At 49.0% G+C, this 22,631-nt stretch overlaps 1 protein-coding gene across 1 annotated transcript; it reads left to right on the top strand.

Annotated features, from left to right (window-relative positions):
• The first annotated feature begins 409 nt into the window (after window positions 1–409).
• ITPRIPL2 (ITPRIP like 2) lies at window positions 410–6,319 on the top strand. Its single transcript, XM_047714115.1, has one exon. The coding sequence runs from the start codon at window positions 1,338–1,340 to the stop codon at window positions 2,934–2,936; it is 1,599 nt and encodes a 532-aa protein (XP_047570071.1). The 5' UTR covers window positions 410–1,337; the 3' UTR covers window positions 2,937–6,319.
• The last annotated feature ends 16,312 nt before the right edge of the window (window positions 6,320–22,631 follow it).

Below are 22,631 nucleotides of genomic sequence, written 5' to 3'. Positions count from 1 at the left end.
CGAGTCCTGCTCCCTGGCTTCTCTGGATCTAGATGTTTGTATTCAAGGCACAGCTCTGCTAAAGATATGTGACCCTGGGTAAGTCCCCCAACCTGGCTATGCCCATTTCCTCATCTGAAAAAAGGGGAAAATAATAGTGTACGTTTCAGAGGATTGGCAAGAGGAGTGGATATGTGTAAGGTGATTAGCACAGTACTGGCACACAGTAAGTCCTCTGTAAAAGCTGAAATTGTTATCCCCAAGGCTGGCTCTTCCTGGTTCAGCCCACATAAGCCTTGGGCTTCCATGGGGCAGCCCCCGCCTTCGCATTTCCTCACGCAGTTTTTTTTCTTTCACGGCTTTTTCTGCTACAGGGTCCTTTCTCTTTTGGTTTCCTTTTTTAGAAAGGCTGTAAGCTTTTCGAAGAGCAGACACCTCAGGTCATCTTGCCCACTGCTGTTTCCCCAGCTCCTAGCCTATGGCCTGGCACGTAGTAGGTGCTCAGTAAATAGTGGTTTGACTAAGGGACGGCAGCCCAGTGGCAGCGGCCACTTCCGTGCCAGAGCCTGCCACGCCACCAGCGCCACGACTTGCTTGGCTGGGGGCGGGGAAGGACACGCTGGGTGTGAGCCCTTTTCTCCGCTTTTCAACTTCCCCGTGTAACTTTATGTGAGCACCACTCCAGAGGCTCCCAGGACGAGGCCACCGCCCCGGAATCAGGGCCTTCCCGGTTCTGCCTTTGGGGAGAAGGGAGGGGCGGTGGCCCGCGAGAAGCCAGTTCCAGGAGCGTCCTGAAGTCCCTCCCGCCGCCCCGCGTCGCTTTAAGGCGGAGGCCGGGGAGGGGGCCACGCCACCCGCCGGCTCCGCGCACGGCTCCAGACTTCGGCATTTCCTCCCCGCTAGCTGGCGCGGACTCTTCTACCCTCTCAAGAGGAAACTCCTGGGGCCGAGTAACGGGAACAAGCGCGGAGGAGAGCGAGAACGAGCGCCGAGAGGGAGCCCGGGAGTGCCGCCCAGGGTAGGAGGCAAGCCCGGCCGGGTCAGAAGCTGGCCGCCGGCAGCGAGCCGGGGCGTCGGGCGGGGAGAGCCGCCGGGCGGGACCAGGCGTGCAGCCGGCGCAGGGCGCGGCCCGGGGCCCGCGAGTGCAGGGCGGGCCGCAGCTGGAAGGAAAACTTGAGCTGGGAGAGGGGGCCGAGCTGGAGGGCGCCTTCCCCCCGCCCTGCGAGGGGGGAGCCGCGGCGGAGGCGAAGGAGACTCGGACCGCGGGGCTGCCCGGGCGCTGCCCGCATGCTGGGCCGGGGGCGCCGCCGGGGCTCGCGCCCTGGGCTGCAAGGCCGCCGCTGCCCCGGGCGCCCGGTATGTCGGTGCACTACACCCTCAATCTGCGCGTCTTCTGGCCCCTGGTGACCGGCCTCTGCACTGCCCTTGTGTGCCTCTACCATGTCCTCCGGGGAAGCGGGGGCGCCCGGGCCGAGCCCCCCGACGGTACGGACGGCGGCTTCCCGCTGCTCAAGGTAGCTGTCCTGCTCTTCCTCGGCTACATCCTCCTGCGCTGTCGCCACGCAGTTCGGCAGCGCTTCCTCCCAGGGTCTCGTCGCCTGGGGAGCCACTCCACCTTCTCTCCTGGACACTTCCCAGAGCCGAGTCTTGGCATCTTGCTGGAGAGTTACTACGAGCACGAGTTGCGCCTGTCCCCGCACGTGCTGGGCCACAGCAAGGCGCACGTGAGCCGAATCGTGGGCGAGCTGGTGCGGGCTGGCCGCGCCCGAGGGTCTCCTGGCCCCATCCCCGGGGGGGCGCTGGCCTTGGCCTTCCGTGGAGACTTCATCCAGGTGGGCAGCGCCTACGAGCAGCATAAAATCCGGCGGCCCGACGGCTTCGACGTGCTGGTGCCGCTGCGTCTCCCGCCGCTGGTGGCGCTGGAGCCCAGGAGCCTGGGCACTGAGCCCGCGCTGGCCCCAGCCTTCCACGGCTGCTTCGTGTGCGCCCTCAAGGCTCCGCCGGGGGCCTCCGGGAGCCACTGGCTCCGGGACTGCAAACCCTTCGCCGACGGCTTCTGCGTGGACGTGCTTGGGCGGCGTCACCTCTCTGCCCCGCTGGTGCTGCGCTGGTTCCAGGCGCACCTGCAGCGCTCCCTGGCCACCGTGCGTTACAGTCTGGAGGGGCGTTGTCGGGTCAGCCTGACCCCGGGCGGCCTGGAACAGCCTCCCACCCTGCACATCCTGCCCTGCCGCACCGACTATGGCTGCTGCCGCCTGTCCATGGCAGTGCGTCTCATCCCCGCTGTGCATCTGGGTGATGGCGTTTTCCTCGTGGCACCACCACCATCACCCTCACCCGTCGGGCCCCTGTCCGAGCTCCCGGGAGGCCTGCGCACGGATGCACTGTGGGGTGTGAACACAGCTCGGCAGGAGCAGAAGCTGCTGTGCTGGGTGCAGGAATGGGCCCCTCCAGGTGCCTGCTACCTCAAGTGCCTACAGTTACTTAAAGCTCTGCGAGACCTGGGCGCCCGCGGGCTGGACCCGGGGGCCACAGCCCAGTGGGGACGCATCCTGTCCTCATATATGCTCAAGACAGCGCTGCTGGCGGTGCTGCTGCGTGAGGGGGTTCCTGCTCAAGGCTGGGACGAGGCACACCTGTGCGATCGGTTGGAAGAATTAGTGCAGTTCCTTAGGGACTGCCTGCTGCGACGAAGGACGCTCTTCCACTGCGTCCTGGGCCCTGGTGGGGCAGCTGCCGAGGTGGGCCCCCTGCCCAAGGTACTGCGTGAGGCCGCCCCGGTTGACCTCCTGGCTGCATTCGACAGGCAAGCCCGGGAACTTGCCGCATCGAGGTTGCTGTCCACCTGGCGAAGGCTGCCCCAGCTTCTCCGGGTCTACGGAGGTCCTCGCTACCTTGACAGGTGCCCTCCACCCCGGAGTCAGCGGGCACAGGGATTCCCTGAAGATCAACCATAAACCTTGATAGTGCCCCCACCAGGCCTAATGCTCCTAAAGCTTCTTCCACCACATGGGGTGGGGATGGCAATGAAGCCAGTTTCATGCAAGGAAATGAGGTGCCAAAAGTGTTGGAAAATTGGGAGGGTGACATTTGGTGGCTTATATGTCCCCCCTGGCCCCACAGTCCAGTATAGCTATGGCATCTTGTTCACACCTACCGGTGTATTCTGAGCAAGCTACAGAAAGGCCTCCAACACCAGCAGCTAAGAGTTGGTTCAAATGTTGGTTTGTGTGGAATGATTCTGCAGAAGAATCCAGCTTTTAGGGAAGCCCCATGAAGGAAGCAAGAACTAGCTGCAGAGAAATTGCCCTCGCTCCCAAATTTAAAGAAGTTAATGCGTTTTTTTTTTTTTTTTTTTTTTTTTTTTTTTTTTTTTTTTTTGCTGTAACTACTTGCTCTGTCCTGGGTTCCTGATTGTCTTTTTAAAAGTGTGAATCTTTATCTACAACTGGAATTGAAGTTCTATTCTAGGGGCTTATGTTCTGAGGAGCACTGTTTCCACTATTCAAATTAATACTAATGTGTTATTTTAAGTGGTACCATCAGGGGTGTTTGACAGGATTGCAAAGAATTAAGTCACATGTGTTGAGAGGCAGTCAAGAGTTGGTTAGAGAAACTTCCAAAGCAAATAGCACTTTATTTTGATCAGTCCTTTCATTTTGTGGTAATTGCCACTGCCAAGTGTTGCATCGGAAAGGGAGGCCAGTTACATTTATTATTAAGAAATGTGTAGTCTTAAAAAGCAGGCTTGCCTAACATCCCTACAGGCCCACCCTGGAATATGTACCAGTCCACACCCACTCATGGAGAGCCCACCGTGAGCCAGGCACGGTGCAAAGTAGCAAAAGATCCATGTTTAGGACCACAGTGGTACGCAGGGAAAACACATGGGGTTTTGAGAAAGATACATTTCAGTCTTTGCCTATCCAGGTGATTCACCAGAGCTTGCTGCTGGCTGGAGACAGAAACATTTTGTGGTTGTTTGAAGCCTTTTGAACAAACTCCTCTGCATGGGAGTTTCTGAGTTTCACGAGATAATGCGCAAATGCCTGTCTTAGTGCCTTGCGTGTAGTTAGCTCGAGATCTCGGTCAGTGCTCAGTTATGGTTAGTGGTTACCACGTTTCCCTCCCATCGCCCTGGCAGCTTTTAAGTGGTCCTAAGGCCAACTTGGAGGAGCGGTTGACTGGACCCAGGTCTTGTAAAGCATTTCCTATAGAATTCAGTATCTTGGGCTCTGTGCTCCCTGACCACCCACCAGCAGTCAGCAGAAGAGAGCGAGGGAGGAGGAGGGGAGGGGGCCAAGGCTCCTGCCAGCAGTCTGTTTTTTTTTTTTCTTTGCACATAAATATCCCCAACTCACTTTAGGTTTAGTTTAGGTTCAGAATAGTCCATCATCTGCTTGCCTAATAGAAAATGCAGCCAGTCCCACCCAGTGTTAGACTTTGGGACTTTGAAATATTTTTGACAAAGACATATATTTCCTTAGACTCTTAAAGGTAAAACTTGGAAGACAGAAATAGCCCCCTGAATAGGGCCATTGTTTAACTTCTGAGTTATTTTGAGGGAATTCTTTAAACTTTCTTTAGGGGACCTACTTGGCCATGGCAGGAAATCCTTGTGAATAAATGATTTGCAGGGAATCCTCGCGGGAGCTGCAGAGACTGAGATCTTTTGCAACCTTGGACTGGAAGAGAAACAGTTGCAAATGTCATTCCTTCTCTTTGAGATTGTTCTGGGGACATTCCCAGCTTTTAAGGTCAGTGTTAGGTCATAAGGTACTGAGTTTAGCAAAGGGATCAGTCTACCAGCTTCCTGCAAAGATATAAACCGCATAATGTTTCTTAAAATTACTTTTTAAAACAGATGCAAAGAGTAAGTAGATCTCTCTGTCTATATATATATATATTTATATTGTCTCCATATCGGCTCCAATTCCCCCTGTAGTCATTAAGTCTACTGCAGTGGGGAATAGCAAAGCTGTTGGAGGGATGATAGAGCTTTAAAAGCGGAACTTTCCAAACGTCTCTAGTTGAGTTGATAGGTTCCTTTTTTTTTTTTTTAAAAATCTTAACTAGTCTTTTAAAGTTTAAATCTGGTAACGTTTTGTTCTTGTAGTGTATTGGTATTTTTATTTTAAGGCTAATTACCCAAAGCCTCATCCATCCTCAAGATTTTTAAATTTTATTATTATTTTTTAATTAATGGGGCATTGTGTTTGTGAATTGTTAAAATATTAATGTTTTATTTAAGTGCCATGCTGAGCGATAGTTCTCTGTACATGGCAACCAAAACCTAGAGATTTCGATCAATTTTGATCAATATTTAGTGATCCCAAACATGTACTGTGTACAAATGAAATAATATGGTATTTTAGCCAGGTGTGATGGTTGCCCGAGGCACTTAAATTAAGCTCAGTTCTGTCTTTTATCAGGGCTCCGTCATCTCCTTGATCTGAAATGTACACATTTTTTTGGTGTATACTTGGTACTAGAGATTCACGTACGCAAAGATTCTCACACAAGAAGCCTCAATATTGCTCATGGTAAAAAAAAAAAAAGAAGAAGAAGAAGAAGAAAAGATTAACTGTCCAGCCAGTGCCCGAAGAAAAGTTTTAGGGAGGACGACTCAGCCATTTTTCCAAAAGATACCCTTTAGTTACTCCCACTGACCTGTCTTGGGAGCTATCCTGGAAGGCTCATGGTTGTGGGCTGAGAAAAGGAGATTTTTTTTTTTTTTTTTTGGCAAGAGGAATGAAAGAAGCTATAAGAAGGAAGACCGGAAGCAAGAGAACCAAGAGAAATCTGAAGAATTCAAGAGGGAGGCCTTAAAGAGGGAACTGAAGGAAGAGATGGGGAGAAGGGGAACCCCGGGGGGAAATCACATGAGGGTGTAAGAGGTTTGGGTAGAAAACACATTTTTAGGTATGTGCTATTTCAAACCAGGGGTCGCAAACTCAGCAGCCTGCAGAAGCAAGGCAGGGAGATCAGTATGGGAAGGGTAAGTGGGTGGATGGTGGGGACTGTGCCCCTCTTAAGCATGGCAGCCATTGGTCGGCTCTGTGCTGGGAAAAAGGTAAGGAGGGGCGGAAATCAGGAATTTTTTTTTAAGTGAGACTTTCTCAGTTTTAAACAAAATCATTTTGAATTGTCCCAAATGCCACGTGGGCCAAACAGAACATTTGCCTGAGCCTGGGGCCACCAGTTTGCGACCCCTGCTGAACCCTCCAAGTATGTATAAGGTTATATTTATTGTTCTGGAGATGTTTTTGTTATACATAGTTGGGGGTGTGATATTCCAAGTCCTTCTTTCTCAGAGCTAAGCTTTATTGTAGAAACAAACAAACAAAAATTAACAAGGCCACAGATAACACTTAACTCACAATTCCCAGAAAGACCCTCATCCCTGAGCTGTTCTTATCCAGCTACACAGCCTCCAAGCAAACCATTGGGGGTCAGTTTTCCATTTCCTTCCTGGTGAGCGGAGGCTAAACTCCTCTGCTCTGCCTCAGAGTTCACAGATGAGTAATCAGGAAGGATTGCAGAATAACTAGTTTCTTTTTTATTTGTATTTTGTTGTTCTTTTAAAATTAATCATTTATTTTAGTAGTATGCCAGTCTGTGGCTTAGCAGTGATGGTGGATGGTCTTGGACCCCGGAAAACCAGGGCTGGGTCTTCAGGCCAACCTTCTTAGGCTTGTTACCATTCCTACTACCAAGAACACTGTTGGCTCCCACCAAAACTGACATCCTGGCATTCGGAAGGGGTGAACCTAACATGCATGCTTCCAGAGCATCTCTTTTAACCTCCTGGAATAAGTCACTCTTTCTGTAAAATGTGGCCTTTGAACTCGGCGAAGAAGATTTAACTTATCCCTACCCACATGGAGGAAGGCTATTACCTCCTTCCCCAGTAATGAGGGAAATGAACCTTACTAATTTCCAGTGATCCTTGAGAGGGGAAAAAAGTTCAGTGTTATCATCTTGGTGTTTGTTAATTTTTTTTTTTTTTAACACATGTCTGTTACTTAGACACTACTGTTTGTTTTCTCTTATACCTACATAGCACATGATTTGATGGGAATTTAGCAAGTATAGGTTGGGAGAGGGTGAAGATAATATGCAATCATCTATATAGAGAGAATAGCCTTAAAAAAACTATACACAATCTGGTTTTTGAAGTATCAGATATTCAGGAAGATTTTTAGCACCTTTTGCTTTAAAAAAAAAAATTGTGCCTTGATTCAGTGACTTGACTTTAAAACATTCCTCTTATTTTATTGTTATTTGAAATGTGTATTCTGACCCCAACTGTGTATTATGATGTAGTCTGTTGGCTGCAGTCATAGTATATGGTTTGTTCCAATAACAGAGACCAAAGGGTTAATCAATCAAATATGATCCCGCTGCTACAGTTGTGTGATTAAAAGGAGTTTTGGGTCACACCCCACTTCTGTGGCCCAAACAGTTGAGGCCAGCCTTTTTTTCTGTTTCAGGTTGGAGTAAATTTGCACTTTTAATCTTTTGAGGGTTTTTTTTTTGGGGGGGGGGACTTGTTCTTTTATACTTTGCTTTGTTAATAAAGGAACTTGTAGAAAACTCTAGACTGAATGTCAGATTTGGGGAGGGCTCTCCTCTTTCTGAAGGGCAGCCCTGGCTTATGATTCCTTACAGAGGCTCACTCGCTTTCAGCATCTGGGTGCCTGGGAGTCTTTCTCACTCAGCAACGCTAGAATAATTGTATACAGTTGACACTGCACGCAGAAAGGCAAGGATGTTAGTTCACAGCTCTGTAGGTTTGCAGCCCAGGGTCCTGCCTTCAAGTCTTTTTCCTTGCCTAGAACCTTCTGCCTGGCTCCCCCCCCACACACACCCTGTAACACAATTCAAGTCTTGGCCTGTGGCTCATTTATTGCTCAAGAATTCTGCTCAGAAATCTCTCAGGCCCTCGGGCGCTCCCCAAATGGTAAACATTTGCTAATAGTGAAAAACCACGGGGCTTAGTGAAAGATGGAATCTTGGAGATGATGTAGGACTCCTCGAAGTTTTGGAGCCGGGTGGAAGTTGAGAAAAACCTGCAGCCACAGGCTGATGAAACAGGAGTTCATGGGGCAGAGGTGGTGGGTGTGTTTTGCTCAGTTTCCAACAAGTAGCTGGTGACTGGGTATTGTCCTCGGTGTTGAGGACACATGCGGAAGTGACCCAGACGGACGGGGTCTCCCTCTCAGGAGCTCGCAAACTCACTGTGAGAGGCAGTTCCGTTGTTGCCATGCAGTGTGGTGGGTGACGGTGAGGAAGGGCTATGGAAGCACAGAAGAGGGGCATCTCACGGGGTTTGGGAATTTCAGGGAGGGCTGCTTGGAAGAAGCGACATTTACGTTGAGATCTAGAGGCTGGTAGGAGTTCGCTAAGTGTAGGGAGCTGGGCAGGAGAGCAATGTATCAAGGACAGAAATGAACGGAGCATTTCAGTTTGGCTGGAAAGTGGGGGTGGGCGGGAGGGAGGAGGCTCCAGCGGCAAAGAATGAGGTGGAAGAGGGAGGAAGGTGTCCGGATACAGGGGTCTTGAAGCCAGAGCTTCTCCAACTGGACTGTGCAAACCACTGGAGATTCTGCTTTCCTACCAAGCTCCCACGTGATGGTGACGCTGCTGACCCTGGGGGCCACACTTCGATCACAGGGCTAGACACCCTGATAAAGGTTTGGAATGGTCCCCGGAAATACTGGTGAACCACTCTAGGCAAGAAATGGCAGCAGGGTCGCCTTTGAGTTTGGCTCACTCTGGCTGCAAGGTGGAGGGGAATGGATTAAGCAAGGGTTGGCAATATATTTATTTTTGTAAATAAAATTTGTACAGCCATGCCCATGCATTTATGTACGATCCCTGGCTCAAGTCAGCCCACACTGGCAGAGCTGAATAACTAATACAGTCCTGCAAATATTTACTTTCTAGCCCTTTATAGAAAAAAAAATCGGCTGGAAGTAATCAGACTGGGAAGTCTTCAGATGCTGCAGCAGTCCAGGCCTGGGCGGGGAGCCTACAGAGAAACAAGTTGCCCTAAAGACAGAATAGAGTCCTGGCTAGGGCCAATGCTTTGACGCCAAGAGATGTGTCTTCTAGTCTTGCGTGCCACGTCTCTCATCCGCGTGTCTCTCTGCCAATTACCTAATCCTCTCGCAACCTTGATTCCCTCATCTAGAAGGTGGGGTTCATAGTAGAACCTCCCTCGTAGGAGTGAGCGAGGATTTAGTGAGATTGTGTTCCATGTTCCAAGCACCAGAATTGGCAGTCAGTGTAGAAGTAACTATTGGAATGGAAGTTTGATTTAGTCCGCGTCTCCAACCTCTTCCTCTGTTCCTTGTGTGGCTCATTCCGTTTCCGCTACAGGGTGGTTTCCCTTTTGTCCACACAACCATCTCTCTAGCTACTCCAATTTTGTTCATCTCTTTCCTTGATGTCCACAGCAGTCGGCTCAAGGAAAGGCTCTCTCTCATTCTGGGTACGATGGTGGACTAATGACAAAAATGGCCCCTGTCCTCCTCTTCCTGCTCTGATGCCTTTACAGTCTCCCCCATCAGGAAGAGGAGGCTTCTCACCTACCCCAGATATGGAAATGACTCTGTGACTTTCTTTAGTCAGTAGAAGGTGGCAGAAGGGATGTTTCGTGAGTTCCTGGCGTGGGACTCAAGAGGCCTTGTCTGCCTCTGACTGACCTCTTACAAGCCTTCTGCCACCATGTGACTAACTACCCTGGGGGAGGATGAGGGACTGCATGGCTGCATCAACCCTGTCCCCAAAGTGGATAGCCAGCCACCTGTGAGACGCGGGAATGAAGCCATCCCACACCGACCTGACAACAAATGGACTGAAACGTCTGCGAGAGCTCGGCCAAGGCCAGTCGCACTTGGCCCAGATTAGCAGAAGCACTTAGCAGGCCCATAGCCTCCGAGACATGATAGACATTGTTTTAAGCCACAGAGTTAGTGGTAGTTGGTGGCTCAGTGATAGCTTAACTGATTTGGAAGCTTAAAAGACCAATCTGGCATCCGTGGGCTGCCACGGGGTTACACACAGGCTGTCCTTGACTTCAGGACATTTGACTTTGGAAACGGCCAGACTTAGATCTGGGTGCTTGACTGACGCCCCAAACCACCTTGCCCGCAGGAATCCAGATTTCCCTCACAAGCAGCCACAGCGGGGTGTCGGCCTTCCTTTGGGTGCTGAATTGGGCAAACGGTCCCATCTTTGTGCCGTGTGTGTACACCCTTGTTTGACCGTGTTCTTGCACTTGCCCTTATCTTCTAAAAACAAGCAGAGGCCGGGAAAACAAAAGTGCCGATTCAGGTGACAACACGCCCCAGGTCTCCAAGGTAATACAATGGGGACACTGATTCCACATGCCCACAGTGGCCAAGCTTCAGCAGCAGTGGGATGCCCTCCTGGGCCCCTGAGCAGCCGGGCGGTGTAAAGAAAGTGAACACCAGCGTTGAAGGGCATGTAGGAAACTGTATCCGTTAAGAATACATTTGGCCACAGGGTGCCTGGGTGGCTCAGTGGGTTGAGCTCCTGCCTTCCACTCAGGTCATGATCTTAGGGTCTTGGGATCGAGCCCCACATCGGGCTCTCTGCTCAGCAGGGAGCCTGCTTCCCTCCGTCTCTCTCTGCCTGCCTCTCTGCCTACTTCTGATCTCTGTCTGCCAAATGAATAAATAGAATCTTAAAAAAAAACAAACCAAACATTTGGCCACAATTTGCAAAAACCTAACCTATAGTGACTTAAATAGCGGCTGATTTTTCTGCATCTGCGGGAGCCTAGACGTGGACAGCCAGCAGCTCCGGGATGCATCAGGGACCCAGGCCTCTTTCTGCTCCGCCATTCCTACTTGTCATCTCAAGAGCCCACACTTGCTACTGCAGTTGCAGGCTTCGCGTCCGGCCAGGAGAAGAGAGAACGGATTAGGCAACGCGGCTGATTTCTCCTCCCATCTCATTGGCCAGGATGGTGTCACGTGACCACTCCTGGCTGCAAGGGATGCTGGGAAAGAAAGCCTGGTGCCCGGCCTGGAGTGGCACTGAGCGAAATAGGAAGAAGAGTAGATGTCGGTGGGTAAGTAAGATTCTGCCACAGAAATTCTAACAACAGGGGCGCCTGGATGGCTCAGTGGCTAAAGCCTCTGCCTTCGGCTCAGGTCATGATCTCAGGGTCCTGGGATCGAGTCCCGCATCGGGCTCTCTGCTCAGCAGGGAGCCTGCCTCCTCCTCCTCTCTCTCTCTGCCTGCCTCTCTGCCTACTTGTGATCTGTCAAAAAAAAAAAAAAATCTTAAAAAAAAAAAATTCTAACAACAAATAGCAGAAGAGGGTGTCAAAGAAAAAGTTGTTAAGTGCGCCTGGGTGACTGCGTCGGTGAAGTGTCTGCCTTTTGCTCAGGTCCTGAGTCCGGGCCCTGGGATCAGCCCCACCTCCCGCTCCCAGCTCAGTGGGGAGCCTGCTTCTCCCTCTACCCCTCCCCGCACTCCTGCCCTTTCTCTCAAATATATAAAATCTTAAAGTAGAGAATATAAAATTCCATACTAATATGATTTATTAAGTCTAAGACATAAGACATTCCATACTGATATGATAAGTCTAAGACAATCTAATATGATTGTCTGAGTCCTTGAATATAGTAAATGCTCAATAAATATGAGAACGGAAGTCCCATTCAGTGGCTGTAATCTTTTGGGCAGGTCAGTTAACTCATCTGGGCCTTTATTTCCTCATTTGCAAAATGGCAGGGGGTAGGGATAATCCCACCTTTTATAGGTTTGTTGGAGCATCCAAGACGAATGCATGTGAAATGGAGAAATGCTATCCAAATTTTAGCTGTGGTCTTGAAGTAGTGTTTCAGCGTCTTTGAAACACTAGGAAGGTGAATCCGTTTCTTTTTCCCTTTTTTTTTTTTTAAAGATTTTATTTATTTATTTATTTGAGGAAGAGAGGCAATGGGGAGGGAGAGGAACAAGCAGACTCCAAGTGGAGCCCCAGGTGGGGCTCAATCCCATGACCCTGATATCATCCCTCGAGCTGATAGCAGGAGTCAAATGCCCAACCCACTAAGCCACCCAGGTGCCCCAAGGTGAATCCATTTCTTAAGTGGGGGGGAATGTCACCCTCAGGCACTCTGCCCAGCACCTCCCCACCACCAAGCTTCCTCTCCTTCAGGCCTGTGAGGGAGCGGCAGTTTTGAATATTTGTTCCCAGGAGGGAGGACATCCAGGGAAAGGATCCACCAACCCCATATCTCTTTCTTCTGAATTATGTGATTTTCTTAAAGATTTTTTTTTTAAATTTATTTGACAGAGATCACAAGTAGGCAGAGAGGCAGGCAGACAGAGAGGGGGAAGCAGGCTCCCTGCAGATCAGAGAGCCCAAGGCGGGCTCGGGATCATGACCTGAGCCGAAGACAGAGGCTTAACCCACTGACCCACCCAGGTGCCCCTGAATTATGTCATTTTCTTATATGCTTTCTCTCTACTTCATTTCTCTCTTTTTAAAAAAGATTTTATTTATTTATTTATTTATTTATTTATTTATTTATTTATCAGAGAGAGAGAGCGAGAGAGCGAGCACACAAGCAGGCAGAGTGGCAGACAGAGGCAGAGAGAGAAGCAGGCTCCCCGCTGAGCAAGGAGCCTGATGCGGGACTCAATTCCAGCAGCCCGGGACCATGATCCGAGCCTAAGCCAGCGACTTAACCAACTGAGCCACCCAGGCATCCCTCTATGTCATTTCTCAAATGAAATTTCATTTTCATTGCTTGAGTCCTAGGTGGAAAACTCAAGCTGGTGGTTCTCAATCCTGGCTCTATAACAATCCATGAGGGGCTTTGTAGAATTATCCACACTCAGTGCGGTGCCTGGGTGGCTCAGTCCATTAAGTGTCAGACTCTAGATTTCAGCTCAGGTCATGATCTCAGGGTTGTGAGATCGAGCCTGCATCAGGCACTGCGATTCTCTCTCTCCCTCTGTTGCCCCATTCCCCACCCCCACCCCTTGCGTTCTCTCTCTCATTTTCTCTCTCTCTCTCTAAAAGACATGTCCCTGCTTAGAACTCCACCCTGGCCCAGTGAAGTCAGAAACTCAGGGAATGCAGTCCAGGTATGGGTGTTTTCCACAGCTCCCTGGATGATTGTAGAACGCAGCCAGGGTCATGAACCATGGGGCCTTTGGTGAGATGGCCCTTAGGTCAGAGAACATGGAAACACCAGCTGGTATGTGGGAGGTATGCTTTGGGGCAGAGACAGACAGCTGAAGGGCGGTGATGAAGGTGAAAATATAGGAGTCCGGAATGGAATTCTTCAGCTGAGATACAGGGCAAAATATCACTACACAGGCATAGGATTTAATCCCACTGGCAATTCCCCTTTTCTCCAAACCCAAGGAGATGGAAACAGAAAAAAAAAATTAATTTATGAAAGGCATCAGAGTCATCCTGAAACTTCTCTGAAAAAAAAAAAAGAAAAGAAAGAAAAGCTTCTCGCTTCAGAGGCACACTGCCCTTGTTCTTTTTGTCTTCTAGCCTGGGGAGAACACAGGTCATATGCAGCCTGTCTTTACAAAATGCTGGCTCTTTTCATGAATATTCAATGGTTTTGCCCACACTTTGTCTCAGTCTCCCTCCTCCCCCAACTACCACCTTTGATGCAGTGACTTTGAGCTTGCACTTAAGAAAAATTAAAGTCCATCAAGGCACCTTCCAATAAAGCTGGGGGAGCGGGGCAGGTGGGGGGAATAAGGAGTCCTACTGCGTGCCAGACTCAAACTAAAAGCTTTTAATGACCTTATCAAAAGATTTTTATCTTCATGGTTTATTTAATCATTGGTCTCCTTGAATTAGGAGCTAAGCCTCTGATGGGTGACTGTCGATTCTTATCAAAATAAAACCATTAAGACATATTTCAACCCTGGAGAAAAATGGGGTGGCATTTGGAGGTGGGGGTGCCCTCAGAGTCTTACGTGGCCAGAAACTGCAGGCTGAAAACGTTGCCCTCTGTTTTAAGCAGGGGATTTGTGATGATTGATTATTTTTCCTCTGATAAATACCCAGTTTCCAAAAGCAGTCTATTTAGTAAGGATCTTCATTTTCCAAGGATTCAAAATGCATGTGGCTGTCCTGTCATTAAACACAGACCCTTGAGACCAGCAGAGGAGTCTGAGCCCTTCCCAGGTGCGACAGAGACACTCCTGCTCGATGAGTAACCCCGTATTTCCCGCCCCACTGCAGTCAGGCAGGGTCAGCTGACCGGTTCCCAGCAACGGGCAGGGAGCACAAGGGACTTTCTCATGGTCCTGCAGAGGCACTAAAGGTCACACATGAACATGGTGGCATCACAAGATGGAACTGAGTCACTACGAAGAGTTCGGGAGGCTCACGTGCTGGCCTTTGCATGAAGGAAAAATAAAGCTTTGTGATGTTAGCCTCTCAAACTGAAACATTGGGATTCTTGGTGGCTGCAGAGAAGCTGCGCTGAACTTACTCATGCAACAGGACATGGAAGAGGGCTCCTATCGTAACCCTATTTGGGAAGATCCCATTTCGAGCCCCTCATATGCCGTGTTTGTACTAGACGGGGAGAAGATGCCCTCTCCCAGGACCCCAGTTATGAAGTGCTCCATCTCCATTGGCTCATTCAGTAAAGAATCACTGAGTGTCAACTATGTTCCAGGACTGGTGCTGGCCCTGGGGACAGAGTGGTTAGCAAAACAGCCTCCATCTTACTTTTGCCTACAGCTCTCAGTCTGCTGGATGAGACAGACGCTGGACCAAAAAGGATGCCAGTTAGGGGTGAGTAACTATCGGAGGTGAATGCTTGGCGGGAAGGAGGTTTCTATGACTCTGTAGATCAGAAGGGACTTTACGGCAGCCCGGGGAATTAGAGGAGGTTTCTCCAAAATTTTGAAGCCTGACACCTTAACCGTGATAGCCTGTCTCCGGGAGCCACCTTGCAGAGCACTTACTAAGTGCAGAGCTCTGCGCCAAATACTTGACACATGCCATTCCTACTTGACCACTGCACCAGTCCTAGGAGGTAGTACTATCCAACCCCACTTTACCAGTGAGGAAACTGAGGCTCAGCAAAATGAGGCCACATACCCCACACAGTAAGTACAAACAGGGATTTGAATCCACATCTGCTTGGCTACACCACACACTCATTTCTGGCCCTTGCAAACCAGAGCCAAGGAGGTTAGTCACGCAGGAAGTCACCCCTCATGAGGCCCACAGTGGGAGATCAAAATGAAACCACCAGGCAGATGTTTACAAGTTGCCTGGAAAAGCCACCCACCATAGGGGGGGCGGATAGCTTTCTCCCCACTTCCCAAGCCCCTCCTTAAAAGCTCCAGTGTTCCTTTTTCATTTTTACAGCGTCCCCTCCCCCTCTCCCCAGAGGACTGACTTCTCCTTTCAGCAGACGGGAAGGCGTGGGTTGCTGGCCCTACAGTAGCCCAGCCACTGACAGATGATGGCTTCCTTCCAGACTTAACCCAGATGAAAACGATAGGGACATACTAGCTCTTTCTCCTCTTGGCTTGGTACCATGCTTTCCTTTCTCCCCAGAACAGAAGCAGGAAGGCCTGAGGGAGCTGCATCGAACGTTAGCCGATTAGAGCCTTACAGAAAGATTAAACTGATTCTATGTATAAACACATTTACACTCATTCTGACACACGCTTTCCATGCAGACGTGTGTGTACACATACACGTGCGCAGACATACCCACTCTCAAACTCTAACACATACACTCGTAATTAACACTTGAAATACTCACTGTATCCCAGGCAGTCTTCTAGGTATAGACAAATGATTGCTGATTGCTGGCGGGCCCAAACCAGCCTGCCATCTCTTCGTGTAAATAAAGTTTTATTGGAACACAGCCATGCGAATTCATGAGTGCATTATCCGTGGCTGCTTTGACACTACTCATCGGAGTTGAGTAGTTGCCACAGCATCTACATGGCCTGCAAAATCTGAAATATTTACTACCTGGCCCTTTATGTGGGTAGTTTGCCAACTCCTCTTCTCAGTGCTTCAAAACTGCAAAGTATGACTGCCGCATAGCTAATCACCCTAAAACTTAATGGCTTAGAAACAGCCACCACCATTATTATATGTTATGATTTTGTGTGCTAACTGAGCTCTACTGCAGTTCGGCTCCTTGTAATGTCAGCTAGAACCACAGGCCTTTCCAGGAGGGTTTGCTCCCGTATCCGGTAGCAGGTGCTGCTGTGGGCTGTGAGCTCAGTGGGCCCTGGCGACCCACAGCATGCCTTGGTTTCCCTCCATATGGCATAACTTTCTCCCTCTAGCATGCTAGAGCTCGGCCATGGGGTTCCAAGAGGCAGCATTACACATTTGCAAATGTAGAGGCCCTGCAGATCTTCTAAGGCCCACATTCCTTTGGTCAGAACAGATCACAAGTCCAGACCAGGTTCAAGGGGAAGTGACATGGACCCCACCTGTCTGTGACTGGGCCGGTAAAGTATTTGCAGCCACCTTTGATCCACCAGAGTAAGTACTTCTTTTCATTTTGGACATAGGGAGATGGAGGCACAGAATGGTTCATTAACTTGCCCAGCAACACCCAGCTAGGGACGCACACAACGTCGTACACACTCAATCACACAAATATACCCAGGCATGCACCGTCATACATTACACACATATCCATCACATCCACATCCACATCCACAGTTCACGTCCTTATACAGTGACACCATCACATCTGTACATCCTCCTACAGACACCCAAGTCCTCAAGCAAGGTCACATACACGTGCATGCATGTTAGTACATATGCATGGACAGATACACACAGACACACACACACACACACACACACACACATGTACTCCAGGCGTACACACCCTTCACGCCCATGTATGTAATCACACATAGGCGCTTGCATGAACACACATATGTGCACAGCCTGATCCTTCTCTGCTGACCACAGTAATTGGTTCCAGTGACTTCTCGCTTTTGCACGAGGTGTCCTGAGGCCAGAAAGCCCTCCTGCCTTCCTTCTGTGTGCACAGTCTCTCTGCACACAAAGAGGCCCACAGGCCTGGGACCCTGAGTCCTTGGCCCCACTCAGAATGGCCATGGGCATGAGACCCACACACCTTTGCTGATGTGTGATGTGAGGAAGAGGGAAGTCAAGTTCGTTGCCCAGGGTCACACAACAGACGCCACGGAGCTGGCACTGTGCGCTAACTCCCCACCGTTCAGCGGGGCTGGCAGGGGACTCAGGGCTGCTGGACAAATGGATGAGTTAGAACCAACTCATTACTTGTTCAGTAACGATTGTCTGGAAGACACTTGGTTCATTCAGGAGCAGTTTTAGGTTCACAGCAAACTTAGTGGGAAGATACAGAGATTTTCCATCTATCCTCTGCCTCCACACAAGCATGGCCTTCTCCGTACACACAGCCCCCAGCCCCCCGAAGTGGTACATTTTTGTTATAAGTGATGAGCCTACATTAATGCATTACAGTCACCCAAAGTTCATAGTTTTTACCTCAAGGTTCATTCCTGGGTGGAACATTTTATGAGTTTGGACAGATGTATAATGACTTGTATCCACCATTATAGTATCATTCTGAGTATTTTCACTGCCCTAAACACCCTCTGTGTCTGGTCTAGTCATCCTTCCTTTCCCCATAACGTCTAACAACCACTGATCTTTTTATTTATTTTTTCAAGATTTTATTTTTTTAAAGTAATCTCTACACTGAACATGGGGCTCGAACTTACCACCCCAAGATCAAAAGTCTCATGCTCTACTAACTGGGCCAGCCAGAGCCCCGACCATGATCTTTTTAATGTCTCCATAGTTTTGCCTTTTCCAGAAGGTCAGATAGTTGGAACCCTGTACACACTGTAGTACGTGATCCTTTTTCAGACTGGCTTCTTGCCCTTAGTAATATACATTTAAGGTTCCTCCATGTCTTTTCATGGTTTGAGAGTTCGTTTCTTTTTAGTGCTGGATAGTAGTCTGTCATCTGGATATGCCACGGCTCATTTATGTGTTCACGTACTGAAGGACATCTTGGTGGCTTCAGTATTCATTGTAGAAAGCAGGTAGAACAGAAATGCTCCCCAAGCCTTATGAGTCAGACACCAAGGATGCCAGAGAGACATCAAAGATGTAGAGAAGAAATGTCCATCTTTCCTCCTTCATTTGGTCATCGTCTATCCCAGCCGTCCTCAGTCCTAGCCAGACATTACAGTGACATGGGAAGATTTTTTAAAAATATTGCTGTCTGGGTCCCACCCCCAGAGATGATGATTCAGTTGGTCTGGACTAGAGCCCGAGCATCACAAATTTTTTTTAAAGATACCCAGGTGACTCTAATGTGGGCTTGAAAACCACTGCTCCACTGAGATCCCACTGTAGGTGGAAAATTCTTCTGGTGGCTCTAGAGTAGAAGTTGAAGGTTGTCTGTTGCAAGTTTAAACCAAGTGGGTCTGGTTTGCCAACGCAGCACTGTTTCGTATGTCTATCTCAATGAAATGTGAAGGCTCTGGCAGGACATGCTCTCTTCTTCTGTCCGCTCTCTAACACCACCTTCTGTCACCTTCCACTAGCTCCTTCACACATTTAGATGCCGGCCTGGCACCTGGAGTCATTTGGGTCTTGCTGACTGGAGGACCTGGCTGTGGCCAAGGTGACCAGCGTGTCTCGGTTTGTCCAGAGTTTTCCAAGTTCAGCGCTGAAAATCTCGTGTCTCAGGAGTATTCCTCAGCCCTGAGCAAACTGGACAGCTAGTCACCCCCTATTTTGACCCTTTTAAAAAAAATTCTACAACAGAGACCCAAGTTTCTATAGTTTGACCCTTCTTTTAAGAAAGTGAAGACAAACCCACAAATCACTCTAAACACCTGTTCTCAGTGTTAGCTGCACACGAGAATCACGTGGGTAGTATTCGTAAATACCCCAGGATTAACACGCTATCCCGCTCCCAACGGACTGGTCCACCCCAGAGACTCTGATGTCATTGATCAGCCTGCAGCTGGGGAACTGAGGATTTTTTAAAACTCCCCCGGTGATTCCTATGTGTAGGTAGGGACACAGAGCTCTGAGCAAGGTAAGAGAGAATGAGCTACAAGGAATATTGCTCTGGGTAGGGGCAAATGAAGCAAGGCGGCCAAATGAAGTGACATCACAGAAAACACAATGTGCTTTGACTTCAGAACTTTGAGTAAAGTCCCTTTCTCTCTCTGAGCCTCAGTTTCCTTATCTATCAAATGGGAACATCCCTTTTGGTCCTCCCCTTTTTTTCTTATCTATAAAATGGAAACCTTCCCTAAAATAAAGCATGCAGGGACGCCTCGGTGACTCAGTCCGTTGAGCGTCTGCCTTCAGCTTGGGTCATGATCCCAGAGTCCTGGGATCGAATGCTATGTAGGGCTCCCTGCTCAGTGGGGAACCTGCCTCTCTGACTGCTCTGCCTGCCGTCCCCCGCCCCTTGTGCTCTTTCTGTCTCTCTGACAAATAAATAAATAAAACCTTAAAAAAATAAAATAAAGCATGCATGGTTTGGGCACAGAACATGAGGGACACTTGTAAAAAATAATAAAGCTGCCATTTATCTGGTGCCCACGGTGTGCTAAATACTTTTCAGGCTATGACTCATTTGGGCCTAGGAGGTAGCTCGTGTTCCTACTTCCACTGTAAACTCAGAGTGGTCTGCAGTTGAAGGAACCACAGAAGTCTTCCTGGTTCTGTTAAATTATTTTCTCAGAGCACCAGGCCCAGATGCGAGTGACCCAGATCAATCAGAAACTGACCCTGAGAATCTGTCTAGAAGGGTGGACACTGGCCTTGGATCCATTCTTCAAAATAAAAATAGCTTTCTTGTTTGTGGCCATAGATGTAATAAAAATAAATAAAATAAAAAGTTCAAAGAATGCAGAATCCTGCGAGAAAGAGGTGGGGATCTTCAGGGCCAAGCTCCGCCCCCCAGAGAAGGAGTGAGAGAGAAGGGTTGCCCTAGCAAGTGCCCCTCCTCCCATACCCCCTGCTGCCCCCGCTCCATCTCTTCAGGAAAGAAACATCAGTTCCCATGATATCATCTCCTGCCTTGGAGCTGGGATGTTGGGGACAATGGCAGGATAGGGAGTCACAGCAAATTCTGATATCAGCCTCTTTGGCAAGGGCTTGGCCTGGAGCTGGGACTTTCCCCTGATCAAGGCCTCTGTGAAGGACCATTTTTTTTCTTTTCTTTTCTTTTCTTTTTTTTTTAAGATTTTATTTATTTACTTGACAGACATAAGAGCAGGAACACAAGCAAGGGGAGTGGGAAAGGGGGAAGCAGGCTTCCTGCTGAGCAGGGAGCCCAATGAAGGAACCTGGGATCATGACCTGAGCCGAAGGCAGACACCCAATGACTGAGCCACCCAGGCGGTGAGGGACCATTTCAACTTGCATCCAGAGCTGTCCCCAGAGCGACTAATAATTATGATATTGATTGAACCCTTACAATGTGCCAGACATCAGTCAGACGGTGAACTAACTCATCGAATCCTTGTGACAACTTCTAGCAATTAGGTACCATATGTTTTCTTTTTTTTTTAGGATTTTGTGCATTTACTTGACAGAGTGTGTGAGTGCATAAGCAGGGGGAGCGGCAGAGAAGGAGGGAGAAGGGAGCAGGCTCCCCACTGAGCAGGGAGCCCAACATAGGGCTTGATCCCAGGACCCCTGGATCATGACTGACCTGAGCCACCCAGGTGCCCCCCATTATGCCCTTCTTATAGAACAGGAAGCAGGCTCAGAGAGGCAAATAACTTGCCCAAGGTCACACAGCTGGTAAGCAGTGGAGGCAGGATGGGCTCTATTTCCAGAGTCACCTGCTTCATATCAAGAAGTTGGTGTGGGGCTCAGAAGAGCCATATGGGGCAGGTCTGTTTAGAATCCTCATCAGATAAATGAGGAAATTGGGGCTCCGAGAGGCAGGTGACTTGCCCAGGGTCCTACAGTTAAGGAGCAGGAGTGCCAGGAAAGAAGGTCAGGGTCACCTGCCTTCAGAGCTGGCTCTCAGAATCAGGTTTCCTCAGCTCCAGCCTTTGAGGTATCACGTTCATAGTCTCTCGCTCTTCCTCTGCTTGTGCTCTCTCTCTCAAATCAATCAATCAAATAAATCAATCAATCTTAAAAAATCTTGAAAAAATAAACCATGCATGTCAGATTCCACCCATTATACCACTCATTTATAAAAAGCACGAGAGTTTCTCTGACCAGACATGAATTCCACCTTCCTTAAGGAGCTTGCAGGTGAGTGGGGCTGATGGACAGTATTAGGGACTGAATTGTGTCCCCACAAAATTCATATGTTGAAGCCCTAACTCCCAGTATTCAGAAAGTAACTGTATTTACAGTCTTTTACAACTGAATATAACTCGCAGGGTCTTTGAAGAGGTGATTATGTTAAAATAAGACTATTGGGGTAGATCTCTAATCCAGTAAGCTTGGTGTCCTTATAAGAAGAGAGAGAGACACCAGCGGTGTGCATACACAGAGAAAGGCCACACGAGGCCACAATGAGAAGGTGGCCCCACTGGCAAGCCAAGGAGAGACCAGCCTTGCTGGCACCTTGATCTTGGACTTCCAGCCTCCAGAATGATGAGAAGATAAATTCCTGCTGTTTAAGCCCCTCAGTCTCTGGTACTTTGTTATGGCAGCATTAGCAAATCCTCTCAAATCATACAGGACTGGAGATGATCAGAATAGAGAACCATGGTGGGAGCTGGGAGCTGGGGAGTGGCTGCAGGAGGGAGCAACCGGGTTCAAGTCTCCAAACTGGTATCAGGAGGGACAGTGGAGGATTTAACGTCTTATCCCAGAGGTATAGGCAAATTTATAGACCCCTGTAAGGATGTGGGACAGGAGGGTAGACAGAAATGAAAAGTGTGTTAACTAGATACGGCTGCCTAACAAATCATCCCCAAATGTAGTGGCTTAACAGAAGGATCATTTATTATTTCTCACAATCCTGTAGATTGACCAGGCAGTTCTTCTGATGGTCTCATATGGGCTTTGCTCAGGCAGCTGACTTCAGTTAGCAGATCCAGGGAGGCTAGGTTTGTCTGGGAAAGCCAGATGGCCACACCTCTCTCCGTGTTGTCTTCCATCTCAGGTTTCTTCACAGCATGGCAGTCTCAGGGTTCTAAGGGAGCAAAAGTAGAAGCTGCAAAGCCTGTTGTGGCCTAGGCTCCAGAATGCATACACCACCTTTGCCACATTCTATTGGCCAAAGAAAATATGCACCAAGCCCAGGGGCAGGTGATGGAGAAATAGACCCTACCTCTTGACTGTAAATGTTGCGAAATACTGTGGTTAAGTGTTTCAATCCATGATAAAAAGGTTGGTCTTCAGTTCAATCCCAGACTTTCAGCTAAGGAGACATTCATCCCAGGTTCATGGGTAATAATCAAATTAGTCCCTGTCAACAATCTGAGACAACAATCTGAGACAGAGCGCCATTAAGAGAGACTCAGTTGGAGTTTGGCTATGTTTCCCACCCTAGATTTAGACCAAGGCTTACAGATTCAAATGCCCACTGAGGATGATAGACAATATAGATGAAAAGGACCAAGTATAGGGAGGAAAAATCAAG

Source organism: Lutra lutra, chromosome 18 (assembly GCF_902655055.1).
Source record: "Lutra lutra chromosome 18, mLutLut1.2, whole genome shotgun sequence".
NCBI classification, from domain to species: domain Eukaryota; kingdom Metazoa; phylum Chordata; class Mammalia; order Carnivora; family Mustelidae; genus Lutra; species Lutra lutra.
The sequence above is the reverse complement of the archived record's forward strand: the minus strand, read 5'-3'. Positions and strand labels throughout refer to the sequence as shown.

Coding starts and splice junctions, on each gene's coding strand:
- ITPRIPL2 (XM_047714115.1), top strand. CDS start 1,338: ATGTCGGTGCACTACACCCTCAATCTGCGCGTCTTCTGGCCCCTGGTG.